This window comes from Pristiophorus japonicus, chromosome 10 (genome assembly GCF_044704955.1).
Source record: "Pristiophorus japonicus isolate sPriJap1 chromosome 10, sPriJap1.hap1, whole genome shotgun sequence".
In the NCBI taxonomy this organism is placed as follows: domain Eukaryota; kingdom Metazoa; phylum Chordata; class Chondrichthyes; family Pristiophoridae; genus Pristiophorus; species Pristiophorus japonicus.
Window position 1 is genome coordinate 224,849,232 of NC_091986.1, and position 16,341 is coordinate 224,865,572.

The window sequence follows — 16,341 nt, forward strand, 5'->3', positions numbered from 1 at the left end:
CTCACCAACATCACTACTACTGTTTGGAGGTCTGTACACAACTCCCACTAGCGTTTTCTGCCCCTTGGTATTTCGTAGCTCCACCCATACCGATTCCACATCATCCAGGCTAATGTCCCTCCTTACTATTGCATTAATTTCCTCTTTTACCAGCAATGCCACCCCGCCTCCTTTTCCTTTCTGTCTATCCTTCCTAAATGCTGAATACCCCTGGATGTTGAGTTCCCAGCCTTGGTCACCCTGGAGCCATGTCTCCGTGATACCAACCACATCGTATCCATTAACTGCTATCTACGCAGTTAATTTGTCCACCTTATTCCCAATACTCCTCGCATTGAGGCACAGAGCCTTCAGGCTTGCCTTTTTAATGCACGAAGACCCTTTAGAATTTTGCTGCAAAGTGGCCCTTTTTGTTTTTTGCCTTGGGTTTCTCTGCCCTCCACTTTTACTCATCTCCTTTCTGTCTTTTCCTTCTGTCTCAATTTTGTTTCCCTCTGTCTCCCTGCATTGGTTCCCATCCCCCTGCCATATTAGTTTAACTCCTCCCCAACAGCACTCGCAAACACTCCCCCTAGGACATTGGTTCCGGTCCTGCCCAGCTGCAGACCGTCCGGTTTGTACTGGTCCCACCTCCCCCAGAACCAGTTCCAATGCCCCAGGAATTTGAATCCCTCCCTTCTGCACCACTGCTCAAGCCACGTATTCATCTGGGCTATCCTGCGATTCCTACTCTGACTAGCACATCAAGGGGTATGGAGAGAAAGCAGGAAAGGGGTACTGAGGGAATGATCAGCCATGATCTTATTGAATGGTGGTGCAGGCTCGAAGGGCCGAATGGCCTACTCTTGCACCTATTTTCTATGTTTCTATGTAAAGGCGGACAAATCCCTTGGACCTGATGGCCTGTATCCTAGGGTCTTAAAATAAGTGGCTGCATAGATAGTGGATGTATTGGTTGTAATCGACCAAAATTCCCTGGATTCTGGAGAGGTCCCAGTGGACTGGAGAACTGCAAATGTAACACCCCTATGTAAAAAAGGAGGCAGACAGAAAGCAGGAAACTATAGACCAGTTGGCCTAACATCTGTGGTTGGGAAAATGCTGGAGTCCATTATTAAGGAAGCAGTAGTGGGACATTTGGAAAAGCAAGATTCAATCAAGCAGAGTCAGTATGGTTTTATGTTTGACAAATTTGCTGGAGTTCTTTGAGGATGTAACGAACAGGGTGGATAAAGGGGAACCAGTGGATGTGGTGTATTTGGATTTCCAGAAGGCATTTGACAAGGTGCCACATAAAAGGTTACTGCACAAGATAAAAGTTCACGGGGTTGGGGGTAATATATTAGCATGGATAGAGGATTGGCTAACTAACAGAGAACAGAGAGTCGGGATAAATGGGTAATTTTCCGGTTAGCAAACGGTAACTAGTGGGGTGCCACAGGGATCGGTGCTGGGGCCTCAACTATGTACAATCTATATTGATGACTTGGATGAAGGGACTGAGTGTAATGGAGCCAAGTTTGCTGATGATATAAAGATGGGTGGGAAAGTAAATTGTGAGGAGGACACAAAAAATCTGTAAAGGGATATAGACAGGCCAAGTGAGTGGGCAAACATTTGGCAGATGGAGTATAATGTGGGAAAATGTGAGGTTATCCACTTTGGTAGGAAAAATAAAAAAGCAAATTACTATTTAAATGGAGAGAGATTACAAACTGCTGCAGTACAGAGGGACCTGGGGGTACTTGTGCATGAAACACAAACAGTTAGTATGCAGGTACAGCAAGTAATGAGGAAGGCAAATGGAATGTTGGCCTTTATTGCAAGGGGGATAGAGTATAAAAGCAGAGAAGTCCTGCTACAACTGTACAGGGGATTGGTGAGGCCACACCTGGAGTACTGCGTACAGTTTTGGTCTCTGTATTTAAGAAAGGATATACTTGCATTGGAGGCTGTTCAGAGAAGGTTCACTCGGTTGATTCTGGAGATGAGGGGGTTGACGTATGAAGATAGGTTGAGTAGGTTGGGCCTATACACATTGAAGTTAAGAAGAATGAGAGGTGATTTTATCGAAACATATAAGATAATGAGGGGGCTTGACAAGGTGGATGCAGAGAGGATGTTTCCACTCATAGGGGAAACTAAAACTAGGGGACATTGTCTCAGAGTAAGGGGCCGCCCATTTAAAACTGAGATGAGGAGGAATTTCTTCTCAGAGGGTTGTAAATCTGTGGAATTCTCTGCCCCAGGGAGCTGTGGAGGCTGGGTCATTGAATATATTTAAGATGGAGATAGACAGATTTTTGAGCGATAAGGGAGTGAAGGGTTATGGGGAGCGGGCGGGGAAGTGGAGCTGAGTCCATGATCAGATCAGCCATGATCTTATTAAATGGCGGAGCAGGCTCGAGAGGCCGAATGGCCGACTCCTGCTCCTATTTCTTATGTTCTTTTGTTTTTGCCACTCGAATCCCATTTCCCAAAACCTTTCAGAATTCTGGAAGCCTCTTCAGATCCCCTTTAACCATCTCTGGGCCAGTGAATAAATACACAATTTTTTAGCCATTTCTTCAGTAATTCCCGTTCGAGTGAATCTCACAGTGCGCTTCCCATGTCTCTAATACCATTACGATAATGAGGTCCCCAGAGCTGTGTCGAACACAATGATGGGTATGGGGGTGCAGTGGTTTTGTTACTGGCCTAATAATCTTGGGAACGTAAGAGCCAATATGAAAGTTTGATTATTTTAATTCAGGGTTAAAAATCTGGAAATTCAAAGATCGTTTCAGTAAATGGGACCATAAACCCTTGGATTGTTGGCAAAACTCAAACGTTGGGGAGTGTTGGCACTAGAGGACCCTAAGTACTGCTCCTCCAAAAGTGCAGCACTCCCTCAGTCCTGCCCCTCCGACAGTGCGGCACTCCCTCAGTACTGCTCCTTCAAAAGTGCAGCACTCCCTCAGTCCTGCCCCTCCGACAGTGCGGCACTCCCTCAGTACTGCCCCTCCGACAGTGCGGCACTCCCTCAGTACTGCCCCTCCGACAGTGCAGCACTCCCTCAGTACTGCCCCTCCGACAGTGCAGCACTCCCTCAGTACTGCCCCTCCGACAGTGCGGCACTCCCTCAGTACTGTCCCTCCGACAGTGCGGCACGCCCTCAGTATTGCCCCTCCGACAGTGCGGCACTCCCTCAGTACTGCCCCTCCGACAGTGCGGCACTTCCTCAGTACTGCCCCTCCGACAGTGCGGCACTCCCTCAGTACTGCCCACTGAGCCATGGCCGACACGTGGACCTTTACCATTACAATCTCGGAACCACTTCCTTTGCTGAATCACGACTCACCGTGTGAAGGCCTTCCGCAGGAGGTAGTTCTTGAAGAAAGGGATGTGTCGGAGTGCTCGCCAGAGCAGCGCCTCTCGGTGCCAGTCTCCCAGGGACATTACCTCCGTCCCCAGGCTGGGAGAGGTGGACAAGACTCCGAAGGTGGAGAACACGTAGTGCTCGGGATCCAGCCTGCTCTTGGGGACCACGGTGAGATCATATGGACTGGATCCAACACAGAAACAGAGAATGAGAGCTTGGTTACAGAGCTAGGCGGCAAACTGACCGATCTCCACCCCAAGACACGTGCACTTGAATATAAGAAATAGGAGCAGGAGTCGGCCATTCGGCCCCTCGAGCCTGCTCCTCCATTCAGTAAGATCATGGTTGAAATTCTCCATCAACTGCACTTTCCCGCCCAATCCCCATATCCCTTGACACCCGCTAGGGTCCAATAATCTATCGATTCCAGCCTTGAATATACTCAACGACTGAGCCTCCACAGCCTCTGGGGCAGAGAATTCCACAGATTCACCACCCTCTGAGTGAAGAAATTCCTCCTCATCTCAGTCCTAAATGTCCGACCCCTTATCCTGAGACTGTGTCCCCTGGTTCTCGGCTCCCCAGCCCGGGGGAAACATCCTTTCAGCATCTACTCTCAAGGGGCCCAAATTTCGGGAGAGAGAGAGAGAGAGAACGGCACAGCCCTGACCTGGACGCCCGTTTTTCGCACCACAAAGTGCGCCTAAAAAAAACTTCCAGATTCTCCGGCTCCCTGCTGGTCCTCTGGAGCTGGGCGCGGCACAGCACGAGCTGTGGGGGGCGGAGCCAGGTCCCTGCGCTGAAAACAGTGCTGGGACCTTTGCACAAGCGCGCTACAGTGGGCACGCATGTGCAGTAGCTCCAGGCGCCCAAAACTGTGTGGGAGGGGCCCGAGTCACGCAGCCCCTAGCCCTGGCCCAATGGCCTCACTGGGGCTGCCTCCCACGGCCAGCTCCTGCTTCCTCCCGACCCGACTCCCGCTTCCCGCTCCCACCCCGGATCCGACCCCGACACCCGTTTCTCCCACCCCCGGCCCGGACTGGACCCGACCCGCGCACCCTCCCACCCGACCTGACCTCTCTCTCTCTCTCTCTCTCTCCCTCCCTCCCGCCGACATGAACCGAACCGACCTCCCTCCCACCATCCCCCCGACCCGACCTGCGCTCCCGGCGCCCCCCCCCCCACCCGGACCGGACCTGACCCGACCTCCCTCCGCCCCCCGACCTGACCCGCGCTCCCGGCCCCGGACTCCGGACCCGACGCCGGACTCCGGACCCGACCCGACGCCACCTACCTGTAAATCTGGTGCTGGGGACGGGCCCTGCCTGTCTTGGGCCCAGCCGGGCCCGGCCCGTTCAGCCTCCCTCCCCCTTCTCCTCCTCATCCCTCTCCCCCTTCTCCCCCTTCCCCCTCCCCCTTCCCCCTCCTCCTTCTCCTCCCTATCCCTCCCCCTCCACCCCCCTCCCCTCGCTGTCAGAAACACAGACACTGACAGACAGAGAGTGAGAGACACTGACAGAGACACACTGGGGGGGGCATCCCAGCATGCTGTTGGAGGGCTCCCGGTGCTGCAGTTGGTAAGTAGAAAATGTTTTATTTATTGATTTTTAAAAATTATTTCTTATTAATTTTTTGGGGATTGATTTATTGGTTGATTTATTGATGTTTTTATCATTTATTATTGATGATGGCTCTTTATTTGTAAAACTGAAGTGTTTAATGTTTGTAAACTTCCCTTTAAACCCCCCTCCCCCATTCCCTACGCCTAATTTGTAACCAACACCTGATTTTCTAAAGTGTAGACAAGGTTTTTTCGAGCGTACAAAAATCTTCACTTACTCCATTCTAAGTTAGTTTGGAGTAAGTTTTCACTGACGAAACTTTGAAAACAGGCGTAAGTGGCCGGACACGCCCCCTTTTGAAAAAATAATTCTGTTCCAAAGTGAAACTGTTCTAACTGACTAGAAGTGGAGCAAAGTAAATGCCGAGAATTTGAATTTCTAAGATACTCCGTTCTATACCAGTTGCTCCAAAAAATCAGGAGCAACTCAGGCCGAAACTTGGGCCAAAGGCCTCTCAGAATCTTGTATATTTCAATAAGATCAACTCTCATTCTTTTGAACCCCAGAGTATTGACCCAATCTACTCAATCTCTGCTCACAAGACAATTCTTTGATCCCAGGAATCAGCCTAGTGAACCTTCCCTCTGTACCGCAGCATTTTGTAATCTCTCTCCACTGCAATAATATTTTGCTATTCTATTCTTCCTTGGGGTACCCCACTAGTTACAGTCGGCCAACCCGAAAATGACCCGTTATTCCTACTTTCTGTCCATTAACCAATCCTCAATCCATGCTAGTATATTACCCCCAATCTCATGAGCCCTAATTTTGTTTAATAACCTCGAGTGTGGCACCTTATCAAATGCCTTTTGAAAATCCAAATATACCACATCCACTGGTTCCCCCTTATCTATTCTACTAGTTACATCCTCAAAAAAACTCGAACAGATTTGTCAAACATGATTTCCCTTTCATAAATCCATGTTGACTCTGCCTGATCCTGTTATTATTTTCCATGTGTCCTGTTACCACATCCTTAATAACAGATTCCAACATTTTCCCTACGACTGATGTCAGGCTAACTGGTCTGTAGTTCCCCACTTTCTCTCTCCCTCCTTTCTTAAATAGCGGGGTTACATTAGCTACCACCAGGGAAGGGAACCGTTCTCGAATCTATGGAATTTTGGAAGATGACAACCAATGAATCCGCTATCTCGACAACCATTTCTTTCAGAACCCTTGGATGTAGGCCATCAGATCCGGAAGATTTATCGGTTTTCAGTCCCATTAATTACTCCAGTACTATTTCTTTTACTAAAATTTCAGTTCCTCATTCTCGCTAGACCCTTGGTTCTCCACTATTTCCTGGAGGTTTTTTGGGTCTTCTTCCGTGAAGACAGACACAAAGGGGGGGTGGGGGGAATTGGCCTGCGCCTTGTTTGGGGCGGATAGTTCCCAAATTACCACCCGGCAAGCATTGGAGGGAAGAGGCGGAAAATTTGTCCCTGTGACTCTGACAGCGCCTCACAGTGCTTTGGTGCGCTGGTTGAGGTGGTGTAGGGGCGGGTCCAGGGTCTGACAGGGTGGTGTCCCTGTCAGCAGGGCTGTGGTGACGTCAACGTGCTGACACGTAGCAACGCCCTCCTCTTCAGTTAAAGGGGAGAGGGGAGGGATGCTGCGAGGCCGAGTGAGGCCACCAGGGAAGGGTTCGGGTCAGTTGCCCGGCACCCAAGAGGTTGAACCCGCGGCCACCATTGTTGGTCAAATGCAGAGTCGGCTGACAATTAAAAGACATTGGCGACCACGGCGGGGAGCCCTGCTCTTTAAGGGCAGCCGCACCGTCCAGCCGCTGGTCAGTAAGGGGTCAGCGGGCGGGCGAGGCAGAAAGTCGGGCCGCAGCAGAAACCCGTTTCCCCCACCCCCGGCCCGGGAGAAATTGCGGATGGCTCACACCCTCTGCCTGCCCCTGGTCGATAAGGCCTTACTGCCCCGATACTGCTCCGTAACCGCCACGTTTACCGCCACGTAACCACCCCGATACCACCCCGTAACCGCTCCGTAACCGCCCCGATACCACCCCGTAACCGCCACGTTTACCGCCACGTAACCACCCCGTAACCGCCCCGTAACCGCCACGTAACCGCCACGATACCGCCCCAATACCACCCCGTAACCGCCCCGTAACCGCCACGTAACCGCACCGTAACCGCCACGTAACCGCCACGATACCGCCCCGTAACCGCCCCGATACCAGCTCCGTAACCGCCACGTTTACCGCCGCGTAACCGCCCCGATACCGCCACGTAACCGCCACGTTTACCGCCGCGTAACCGCCCCGATACCGCCACGTAACCGCCACGTTTACCGCCACGTAACCGCCCCGATACCGCCCCGTAACCGCCCCGTAACCGCCACGTTTACCGCCACGTAACCACCCCGTAACCGCCCCGATACCGCCCCGTAACCGCCCCGATACCAGCCCCGTAACCGCCCCGATACCAGCCCCGTAACCGCCACGATACCAGCCCCGTAACCGCCACGATACCAGCCCCGTAACCGCCACGATACCAGCCCCGTAACCGCCCCGATACCACCCCGTAACCGCCCCGATACCAGCCCCGTAACCGCCCCGATACCAGCCCCGTAACCGCCCCGATACCAGCCCCGTAACCGCCCCGATACCGCCCCGTAACCGCCCCGATACCGCCCCGATACCGCCCCGTAACCGCCCCGATACCAGCCCCGTAACCGCCCCGATACCAGCCCCGTAACCGCCCCGATACCGCCCCGTAACCGCCCCGTAACCGCCACGTAACCGCCACGATACCGCCCCGTAACCGCCCCGATACCGCCCCGTAACCGCCACGTAACCGCCACGTAACCGCCACGATACCGCCCCGTAACCGCCCCGATACCAGCCCCGTAACCGCCCCAATACCAGCCCCGTAACCGCCCCGATACCGCCCCGTAACCGCCGCGTAACCGCCGCGTAACCACCCCGATACCGCCACGTAACCGCCCCGTAACCGCCCCGATACCAGCCCCGTAACCGCCCCGATACCAGCCCCGTAACCGCCCCGTAACCGCCCCGATACCAGCCCCGTAACCGCCCCGTAACCGCCCCGATACCACCCCGTAACCGCCCCGATACCAGCCCCGTAACCGCCCCGTAACCGCCGCGATACCAGCCCCGTAACCGCCCCGTAACCGCCGCGATACCAGCCCCGATACCGCCCCGTAACCGCCCCGATACCAGCCCCGTAACCGCCCCGATACCGCCCCATAACCGCCCCGATACCGCCCCGTAACCGCCACGATACCGCCCCGATACCGCCCCCATACCGCCCCGATACCAGCCCCGTAACCGCCCCGATACCAGCCCCGTAACCGCCCCGTAACCGCCCCGATACCGCCCCGATACCGCCCCGTAACCGCCCCGATACCGCCCCGATACCGCCCCGTAACCGCCCCGATACCAGCACCGTAACCGCCCCGATACCGCCACGATACCGCCCCGATACCGCTCCGTAACCGCCACGATACCACCCCTAGACCGCCACGTAACCGCCACGTAACCGCCACGTAACTGCCGCGTAACCACCCCGATACCGCCACGTAACCGCCGCGTAACCGCCGCGTAACCACCCCGATACCGCCACGTAACCGCCCCGATACCACCCCGTAACCGCCCCGATACCAGCCCCGTAACCGCCCCGATACCAGCCCCGTAACCGCCCCGTAACCGCCCCGATACCAGCCCCGTAACCGCCCCGTAACCGCCCCGATACCACCCCGTAACCGCCCCGATACCAGCCCCGTAACCGCCCCGTAACCGCCGCGATACCAGCCCCGTAACCGCCGCGATACCAGCCCCGATACCGCCCCGTAACCGCCCCGATACCAGCCCCGTAACCGCCCCGTAACCGCCCCGATACCGCCCCATAACCGCCCCGATACCGCCCCGTAACCGCCACGATACCGCCCCGATACCGCCCCCATACCGCCCCGTAACCGCCCCGATACCAGCCCCGTAACCGCCCCGTAACCGCCCCAATACCAGCCCCGTAACCGCCCCGATACCGCCCCGATACCGCCCCGTAACCGCCCCGATACCGCCCCGATACCGCCCCGTAACCGCCCCGATACCGCCCCGATACCGCCACGATACCGCCCCGATACCGCCCCGTAACCGCCCCGATACCAGCACCGTAACCGCCCCGATACCGCCACGATACCGCCCCGTAACCGCCCCGATACCAGCCCCGTAACCGCCCCGATACCGCCCCGTAACCGCCACGATACCGCCCCGTAACCGCCCCGATACCGCCCCGTAACCGCCCCGATACCGCCCCGTAACCACCCCGTAACCGCCCCGTAACCGCCACGATACCGCCCCGTAACCGCCACGATACCAGCCCCGTAACCGCCACGATACCGCCCCGTAACCGCCCCGATACCAGCCCCGTAACCGCCCCGATACCGCCCCGTAACCGCCACGATACCGCCCCGTAACCGCCCCGATACCGCCCCGTAACCGCCCCGATACCGCCCCGTAACCGCCCCGATACCGCCCCGATACCGCCCCGTAACCGCCCCGATACCGCCCCGTAACCGCCCCGTAACCGCCCCGATACCGCCCCGTAACCGCCCCGATACCGCCCCGTAACCGCCCCGTAACCGCCCCGTAACCGCCCCGATACCGCCACGATACCGCCCCGTAACCGCCCCGATACCGCCCCGATACCGCCCCGATACCGCCACGATACCGCCACGATACCGCCCCGTAACCGCCCCGATACCACCCCGTAACCGCCCCGTAACCGCCACGATACCAGCCCCGTAACCGCCACGATACCGCCCCGTAACCGCCCCGATACCAGCCCCGTAACCGCCCCGATACCGCCCCGTAACCGCCACGATACCGCCCCGTAACCGCCCCGATACCGCCCCGTAACCGCCCCGATACCGCCCCGTAACCGCCCCGATACCGCCCCGATACCGCCCCGTAACCGCCCCGATACCGCCCCGTAACCGCCCCGATACCGCCCCGTAACCGCCCCGATACCGCCCCGATACCGCCCCGTAACCGCCCCGATACCGCCCCGATACCGCCCCGTAACCGCCCCGTAACCGCCCCGATACCGCCCCGTAACCGCCCCGATACCGCCCCGTAACCGCCCCGTAACCGCCACGATACCGCCCCGTAACCGCCCCGATACCGCCCCGATACCGCCCCGATACCGCCACGATACCGCCCCGTAACCGCCCCGATACCACCCCGTAACCGCCCCGATACCACCCCGTAACCGCCCCGTAACCGCCACGATACCAGCCCCGTAACCGCCACGATACCGCCCCGTAACCGCCCCGATACCAGCCCCGTAACCGCCCCGATACCGCCCCGTAACCGCCACGATACCGCCCCATAACCGCCCCGATACCGCCCCGTAACCGCCCCGATACCGCCACGTAACCGCCCCGATACCGCCCCGATACCGCCCCGTAACCGCCCCGATACCGCCCCGTAACCGCCCCGTAACCGCCCCGATACCGCCCCGATACCGCCCCGTAACCGCCCCGATACCGCCCCGTAACCGCCCCGTAACCGCCCCGATACCGCCACGATACCGCCCCGTAACCGCCCCGATACCGCCCCGTAACCGCCCCGATACCGCCCCGTAACCGCCCCGATACCGCCCCGATACCGCCCCGTAACCGCCCCGATACCGCCCCGTAACCGCCCCGATACCGCCACGATACCGCCACGATACCGCCCCATAACCGCCCCGATAGCGCCCCGATACCGCCCCGATACCGCCCCGATACCGCCACGATACCGCCCCGATACCGCCCCGATACCGCCCCGTAACCGCCCCGATACCGCCCCGTAACCGCCCCGTAACCGCCCGATACCACCCCGTAACCGCCCCGTAACCGCCACGATACCGCCCCGTAACCGCCACGATACCAGCCCCGTAACCGCCACGATACCGCCCCGTAACCGCCACGATACCGCCCCGTAACCGCCCCGATACCGCCCCGTAACCGCCCCGATACCGCTCCGTAACCGCCCCGATACCACCCCGTAACCGCCCCGATACCACCCCGTAACCGCCCCGTAACCGCCACGATACCAGCCCCGTAACCGCCACGATACCGCCCCGTAACCGCCCCGATACCGCCCCGTAACCGCCACGATACCGCCCCGTAACCGCCCCGATACCGCCCCGTAACCGCCCCCGATACCGCCCCGTAACCGCCCCGATACCGCCCCGATACCGCCCCGTAACCGCCCCGATACCGCCCCGTAACCGCCCCGATACCGCCTCGATACCGCCCCGTAACCGCCCCGTAACCGCCCCGATACCGCCCCGTAACCGCCCCGATACCGCCACGATACCGCCCCGTAACCGCCCCGATACCGCCCCGATACCGCCCCGTAACCGCCCCGATACCGCCCCGTAACCGCCCCGTAACCGCCCCGATACCGCCCCGTAACCGCCCCGATACCGCCCCGTAACCGCCCCGTAACCGCCCCGTAACCGCCCCGATACCGCCACGATACCGCCCCGTAACCGCCCCGAAACCGCCCCGATACCGCCCCGATACCGCCCCGTAACCGCCCCGATACCACCCCGTAACCGCCCCGATACCACCCCGTAACCGCCCCGTAACCGCCCCGTAACCGCCACGATACCAGCCCCGTAACCGCCCCGATACCGCCCCGATACCGCCCCGTAACCGCCCCGATACCGCCCCGTAACCGCCCCGATACCGCCCCGATACCGCCCCGTAACCGCCCCGATACCGCCCCGTAACCGCCCCGTAACCGCCCCGATACCGCCCCGTAACCGCCCCGATACCGCCCCGTAACCGCCCCGTAACCGCCCCGTAACCGCCCCGATACCGCCACGATACCGCCCCGTAACCGCCCCGATACCGCCCCGATACCGCCACGATACCGCCCCGTAACCGCCCCGATACCACCCCGTAACCGCCCCGATACCACCCCGTAACCGCCCCGTAACCGCCACGATACCAGCCCCGTAACCGCCACGATACCGCCCCGTAACCGCCCCGATACCAGCCCCGTAACCGCCCCGATACCGCCCCGTAACCGCCACGATACCGCCCCGTAACCGCCCCGATACCGCCCCGTAACCGCCCCGATACCGCCCCGTAACCGCCCCGATACCGCCCCGATACCGCCCCGTAACCGCCCCGATACCGCCCCGTAACCGCCCCGATACCGCCCCGATACCGCCCCGTAACCGCCCCGATACCGCCCCGTAACCGCCCCGTAACCGCCCCGATACCGCCCCGTAACCGCCCCGATACCGCCCCGATACCGCCCCGTAACCGCCCCGATACCGCCCCGAAACCGCCCCGTAACCGCCCCGATACCGCCCCGTAACCGCCCCGTAACCGCCCCGTAACCGCCCCGATACCGCCACGATACCGCCCCGATACCGCCCCGATACCGCCACGATACCGCCACGATACCGCCCCGTAACCGCCCCGATACCACCCCGTAACCGCCCCGTAACCGCCACGATACCAGCCCCGTAACCGCCACGATACCGCCCCGTAACCGCCCCGATACCGCCCCGTAACCGCCCCGATACCGCCCCGTAACCGCCCCGATACCGCCCCAATACCGCCCCGATACCGCCCCGTAACCGCCCCGATACCGCCCCGTAACCGCCCCGATACCGCCCCGATACCGCCCCGTAACCGCCCCGATACCGCCCCGATACCGCCCCGATACCGCCCCGTAACCGCCCCGTAACCGCCCCGATACCGCCCCGTAACCGCCCCGATACCGCCCCGTAACCGCCCCGTAACCGCCCCGTAACCGCCCCGATACCGCCACGATACCGCCCCGTAACCGCCCCGATACCGCCCCGATACCGCCCCGATACCGCCCCGATACCGCCACGATACCGCCACGATACCGCCCCGTAACCGCCCCGATACCACCCCGTAACCGCCCCGTAACCGCCACGATACCAGCCCCGTAACAGCCACGATACCGCCCCGTAACCGCCCCGATACCAGCCCCGTAACCGCCCCGATACCGCCCCGTAACCGCCACGATACCGCCCCGTAACCGCCCCGATACCGCCCCGTAACCGCCCCGTAACCGCCCCGATACCGCCCCGTAACCGCCCCGATACCGCCCCGTAACCGCCCCGTAACCGCCCCGATACCGCCCCGTAACCGCCCCGATACCGCCCCGTAACCGCCCCGATACCGCCCCGATACCGCCCCGTAACCGCCCCGATACCGCCCCGTAACCGCCCCGATACCGCCCCGTAACCGCCCCGTAACCGCCCCGATACCGCCACGATACCGCCCCGTAACCGCCCCGATACCGCCCCGATACCGCCCCGATACCGCCACGATACCGCCCCGTAACCGCCCCGATACCACCCCGTAACCGCCCCGATACCACCCCGTAACCGCCCCGTAACCGCCACGATACCAGCCCCGTAACCGCCACGATACCGCCCCGTAACCGCCCCGATACCAGCCCCGTAACCGCCCCGATACCGCCCCGTAACCGCCACGATACCGCCCCGTAACCGCCCCGATACCGCCCCGTAACCGCCCCGATACCGCCACGTAACCGCCCCGATACCGCCCCGATACCGCCCCGATACCGCCCCGTAACCGCCCCGATACCGCCCCGATACCGCCCCGTAACCGCCCCGATACCGCCCCGTAACCGCCCCGTAACCGCCCCGATACCGCCCCGATACCGCCCCGTAACCGCCCCGATACCGCCCCGTAACCGCCCCGTAACCGCCCCGTAACCGCCCCGATACCGCCCCGATACCGCCACGATACCGCCCCGTAACCGCCCCGATACCGCCCCGATACCGCCCCGATACCGCCCCGTAACCGCCCCGATACCGCCCCGATACCGCCCCGATACCGCCACGATACCGCCCCGTAACCGCCCCGATACCGCCCCGATACCGCCCCGTAACCGCCCCGATACCGCCCCGATACCGCCCCGTAACCGCCCCGATACCGCCCCGTAACCGCCCCGATACCGCCACGATACCGCCACGATACCGCCCCGTAACCGCCCCGATAGCGCCCCGATACCGCCCCGATACCGCCCCGATACCGCCCCGATACCGCCCCGTAACCGCCCCGATACCGCCCCGTAACCGCCCCGATACCGCCCCGTAACCGCCCCGATACCACCCCGTAACCGCCCCGTAACCGCCACGATACCGCCCCGTAACCGCCACGATACCAGCCCCGTAACCGCCACGATACCGCCCCGTAACCGCCCCGATACCACCCCGTAACCGCCCCGATACCGCCCCGTAACCGCCCCGATACCACCCCGTAACCGCCCCGATACCACCCCGTAACCGCCCCGTAACCGCCACGATACCAGCCCCGTAACAGCCACGATACCGCCCCGTAACCGCCCCGATACCAGCCCCGTAACCGCCCCGATACCGCCCCGTAACCGCCCCGATACCGCCCCGTAACCGCCCCGATACCGCCCCGTAACCGCCCCGATACCGCCCCGATACCGCCCCGTAACCGCCCCGATACCGCCCCGTAACCGCCCCGATACCGCCTCGATACCGCCCCGTAACCGCCCCGTAACCGCCCCGATACCGCCCCGTAACCGCCCCGATACCGCCCCGTAACCGCCCCGATACCGCCACGATACCGCCCCGTAACCGCCCCGATACCGCCCCGATACCGCCCCGATACCGCCCCGATACCGCCCCGTAACCGCCCCGTAACCGCCCCGATACCGCCCCGTAACCGCCCCGATACCGCCCCGTAACCGCCCCGTAACCGCCCCGATACCGCCACGATACCGCCCCGTAACCGCCCCGATACCGCCCCGATACCGCCCCGATACCGCCCCGATACCGCCCCGATACCGCCACGATACCGCCACGATACCGCCCCGTAACCGCCCCGATACCACCCCGTAACCGCCCCGTAACCGCCCCGTAACCGCCCCGATACCGCCACGATACCGCCCCGTAACCGCCCCGATACCGCCCCGATACCGCCCCGATACCGCCCCGATACCGCCACGATACCGCCACGATACCGCCCCGTAACCGCCCCGATACCACCCCGTAACCGCCCCGATACCACCCCGTAACCGCCCCGTAACCGCCACGATACCAGCCCCGTAACCGCCACGATACCGCCCCGTAACCGCCCCGATACCAGCCCCGTAACCGCCCCGATACCGCCCCGTAACCGCCACGATACCGCCCCGTAACCGCCCCGATACCGCCCCGTAACCGCCCCGTAACCGCCCCGATACCGCCCCGATACCGCCCCGTAACCGCCCCGATACCGCCCCGTAACCGCCCCGATACCGCCCCGATACCGCCCCGTAACCGCCCCGATACCGCCCCGTAACCGCCCCGATACCGCCCCGATACCGCCCCGATACCGCCCCGTAACCGCCCCGATACCGCCCCGATACCGCCCCGTAACCGCCCCGTAACCGCCCCGATACCGCCCCGTAACCGCCCCGTAACCGCCCCGATACCGCCACGATACCGCCCCGTAACCGCCCCGATACCGCCCCGATACCGCCCCGATACCGCCACGATACCGCCACGATACCGCCCCGTAACCGCCCCGATACCACCCCGTAACCGCCCCGTAACCGCCACGATACCAGCCCCGTAACCGCCACGATACCGCCCCGTAACCGCCCCGATACCGCCCCGTAACCGCCCCGATACCGCCCCGTAACTGCCCCGATACCGCCCCGATACCGCCCCGTAACCGCCCCGATACCGCCCCGTAACCGCCCCGTAACCGCCCCGATACCGCCCCGTAACCGCCCCGTAACCGCCCCGATACCGCCACGATACCGCCCCGTAACCGCCCCGATACCGCCCCGATACCGCCCCGATACCGCCCCGATACCGCCCCGATACCGCCACGATACCGCCCCGTAACCGCCCCGATACCGCCCCGTAACCGCCCCGATACCGCCCCGTAACCGCCCCGATACCGCCCCGATACCGCCCCGTAACCGCCCCGATACCGCCCCGTAACCGCCCCGATACCGCCACGATACCGCCACGATACCGCCCCGTAACCGCCCCGATAGCGCCCCGATACCGCCCCGATACCGCCCCGATACCGCCACGATACCGCCACGATACCGCCCCGTAACCGCCCCGATACCGCCACGATACCGCCCCGATACCGCCCCGATACCGCCCCGTAACCGCCCCGATACCGCCCCGTAACCGCCCCGATACCGCCACGATACCGCCCCGATACCGCCCCGATACCAGCACCGTAACCGCCACGATACCGCCACGATACCGCCCCGTAACCGCCCCGATACCAGCCCCGTAACCGCCCCGATACCGCCCCGTAACCGCCACGATACCGCCCCGT

At 61.9% G+C, this 16,341-nt stretch overlaps 1 protein-coding gene across 1 annotated transcript in view; it reads right to left on the reverse strand.

Annotated features, from left to right (window-relative positions):
* Window positions 1-16,341, reverse strand: part of LOC139274681 (dynein heavy chain domain-containing protein 1) — a 454,628-nt gene that overhangs the window by 273,042 nt on the left and 165,245 nt on the right. Inside the window, exon 4 of the mRNA XM_070891360.1 lies at window positions 3,341-3,544. Coding sequence (XP_070747461.1) covers window positions 3,341-3,544 — 204 coding nt within the window. The remainder of the gene's footprint in view (window positions 1-3,340; window positions 3,545-16,341) is intronic.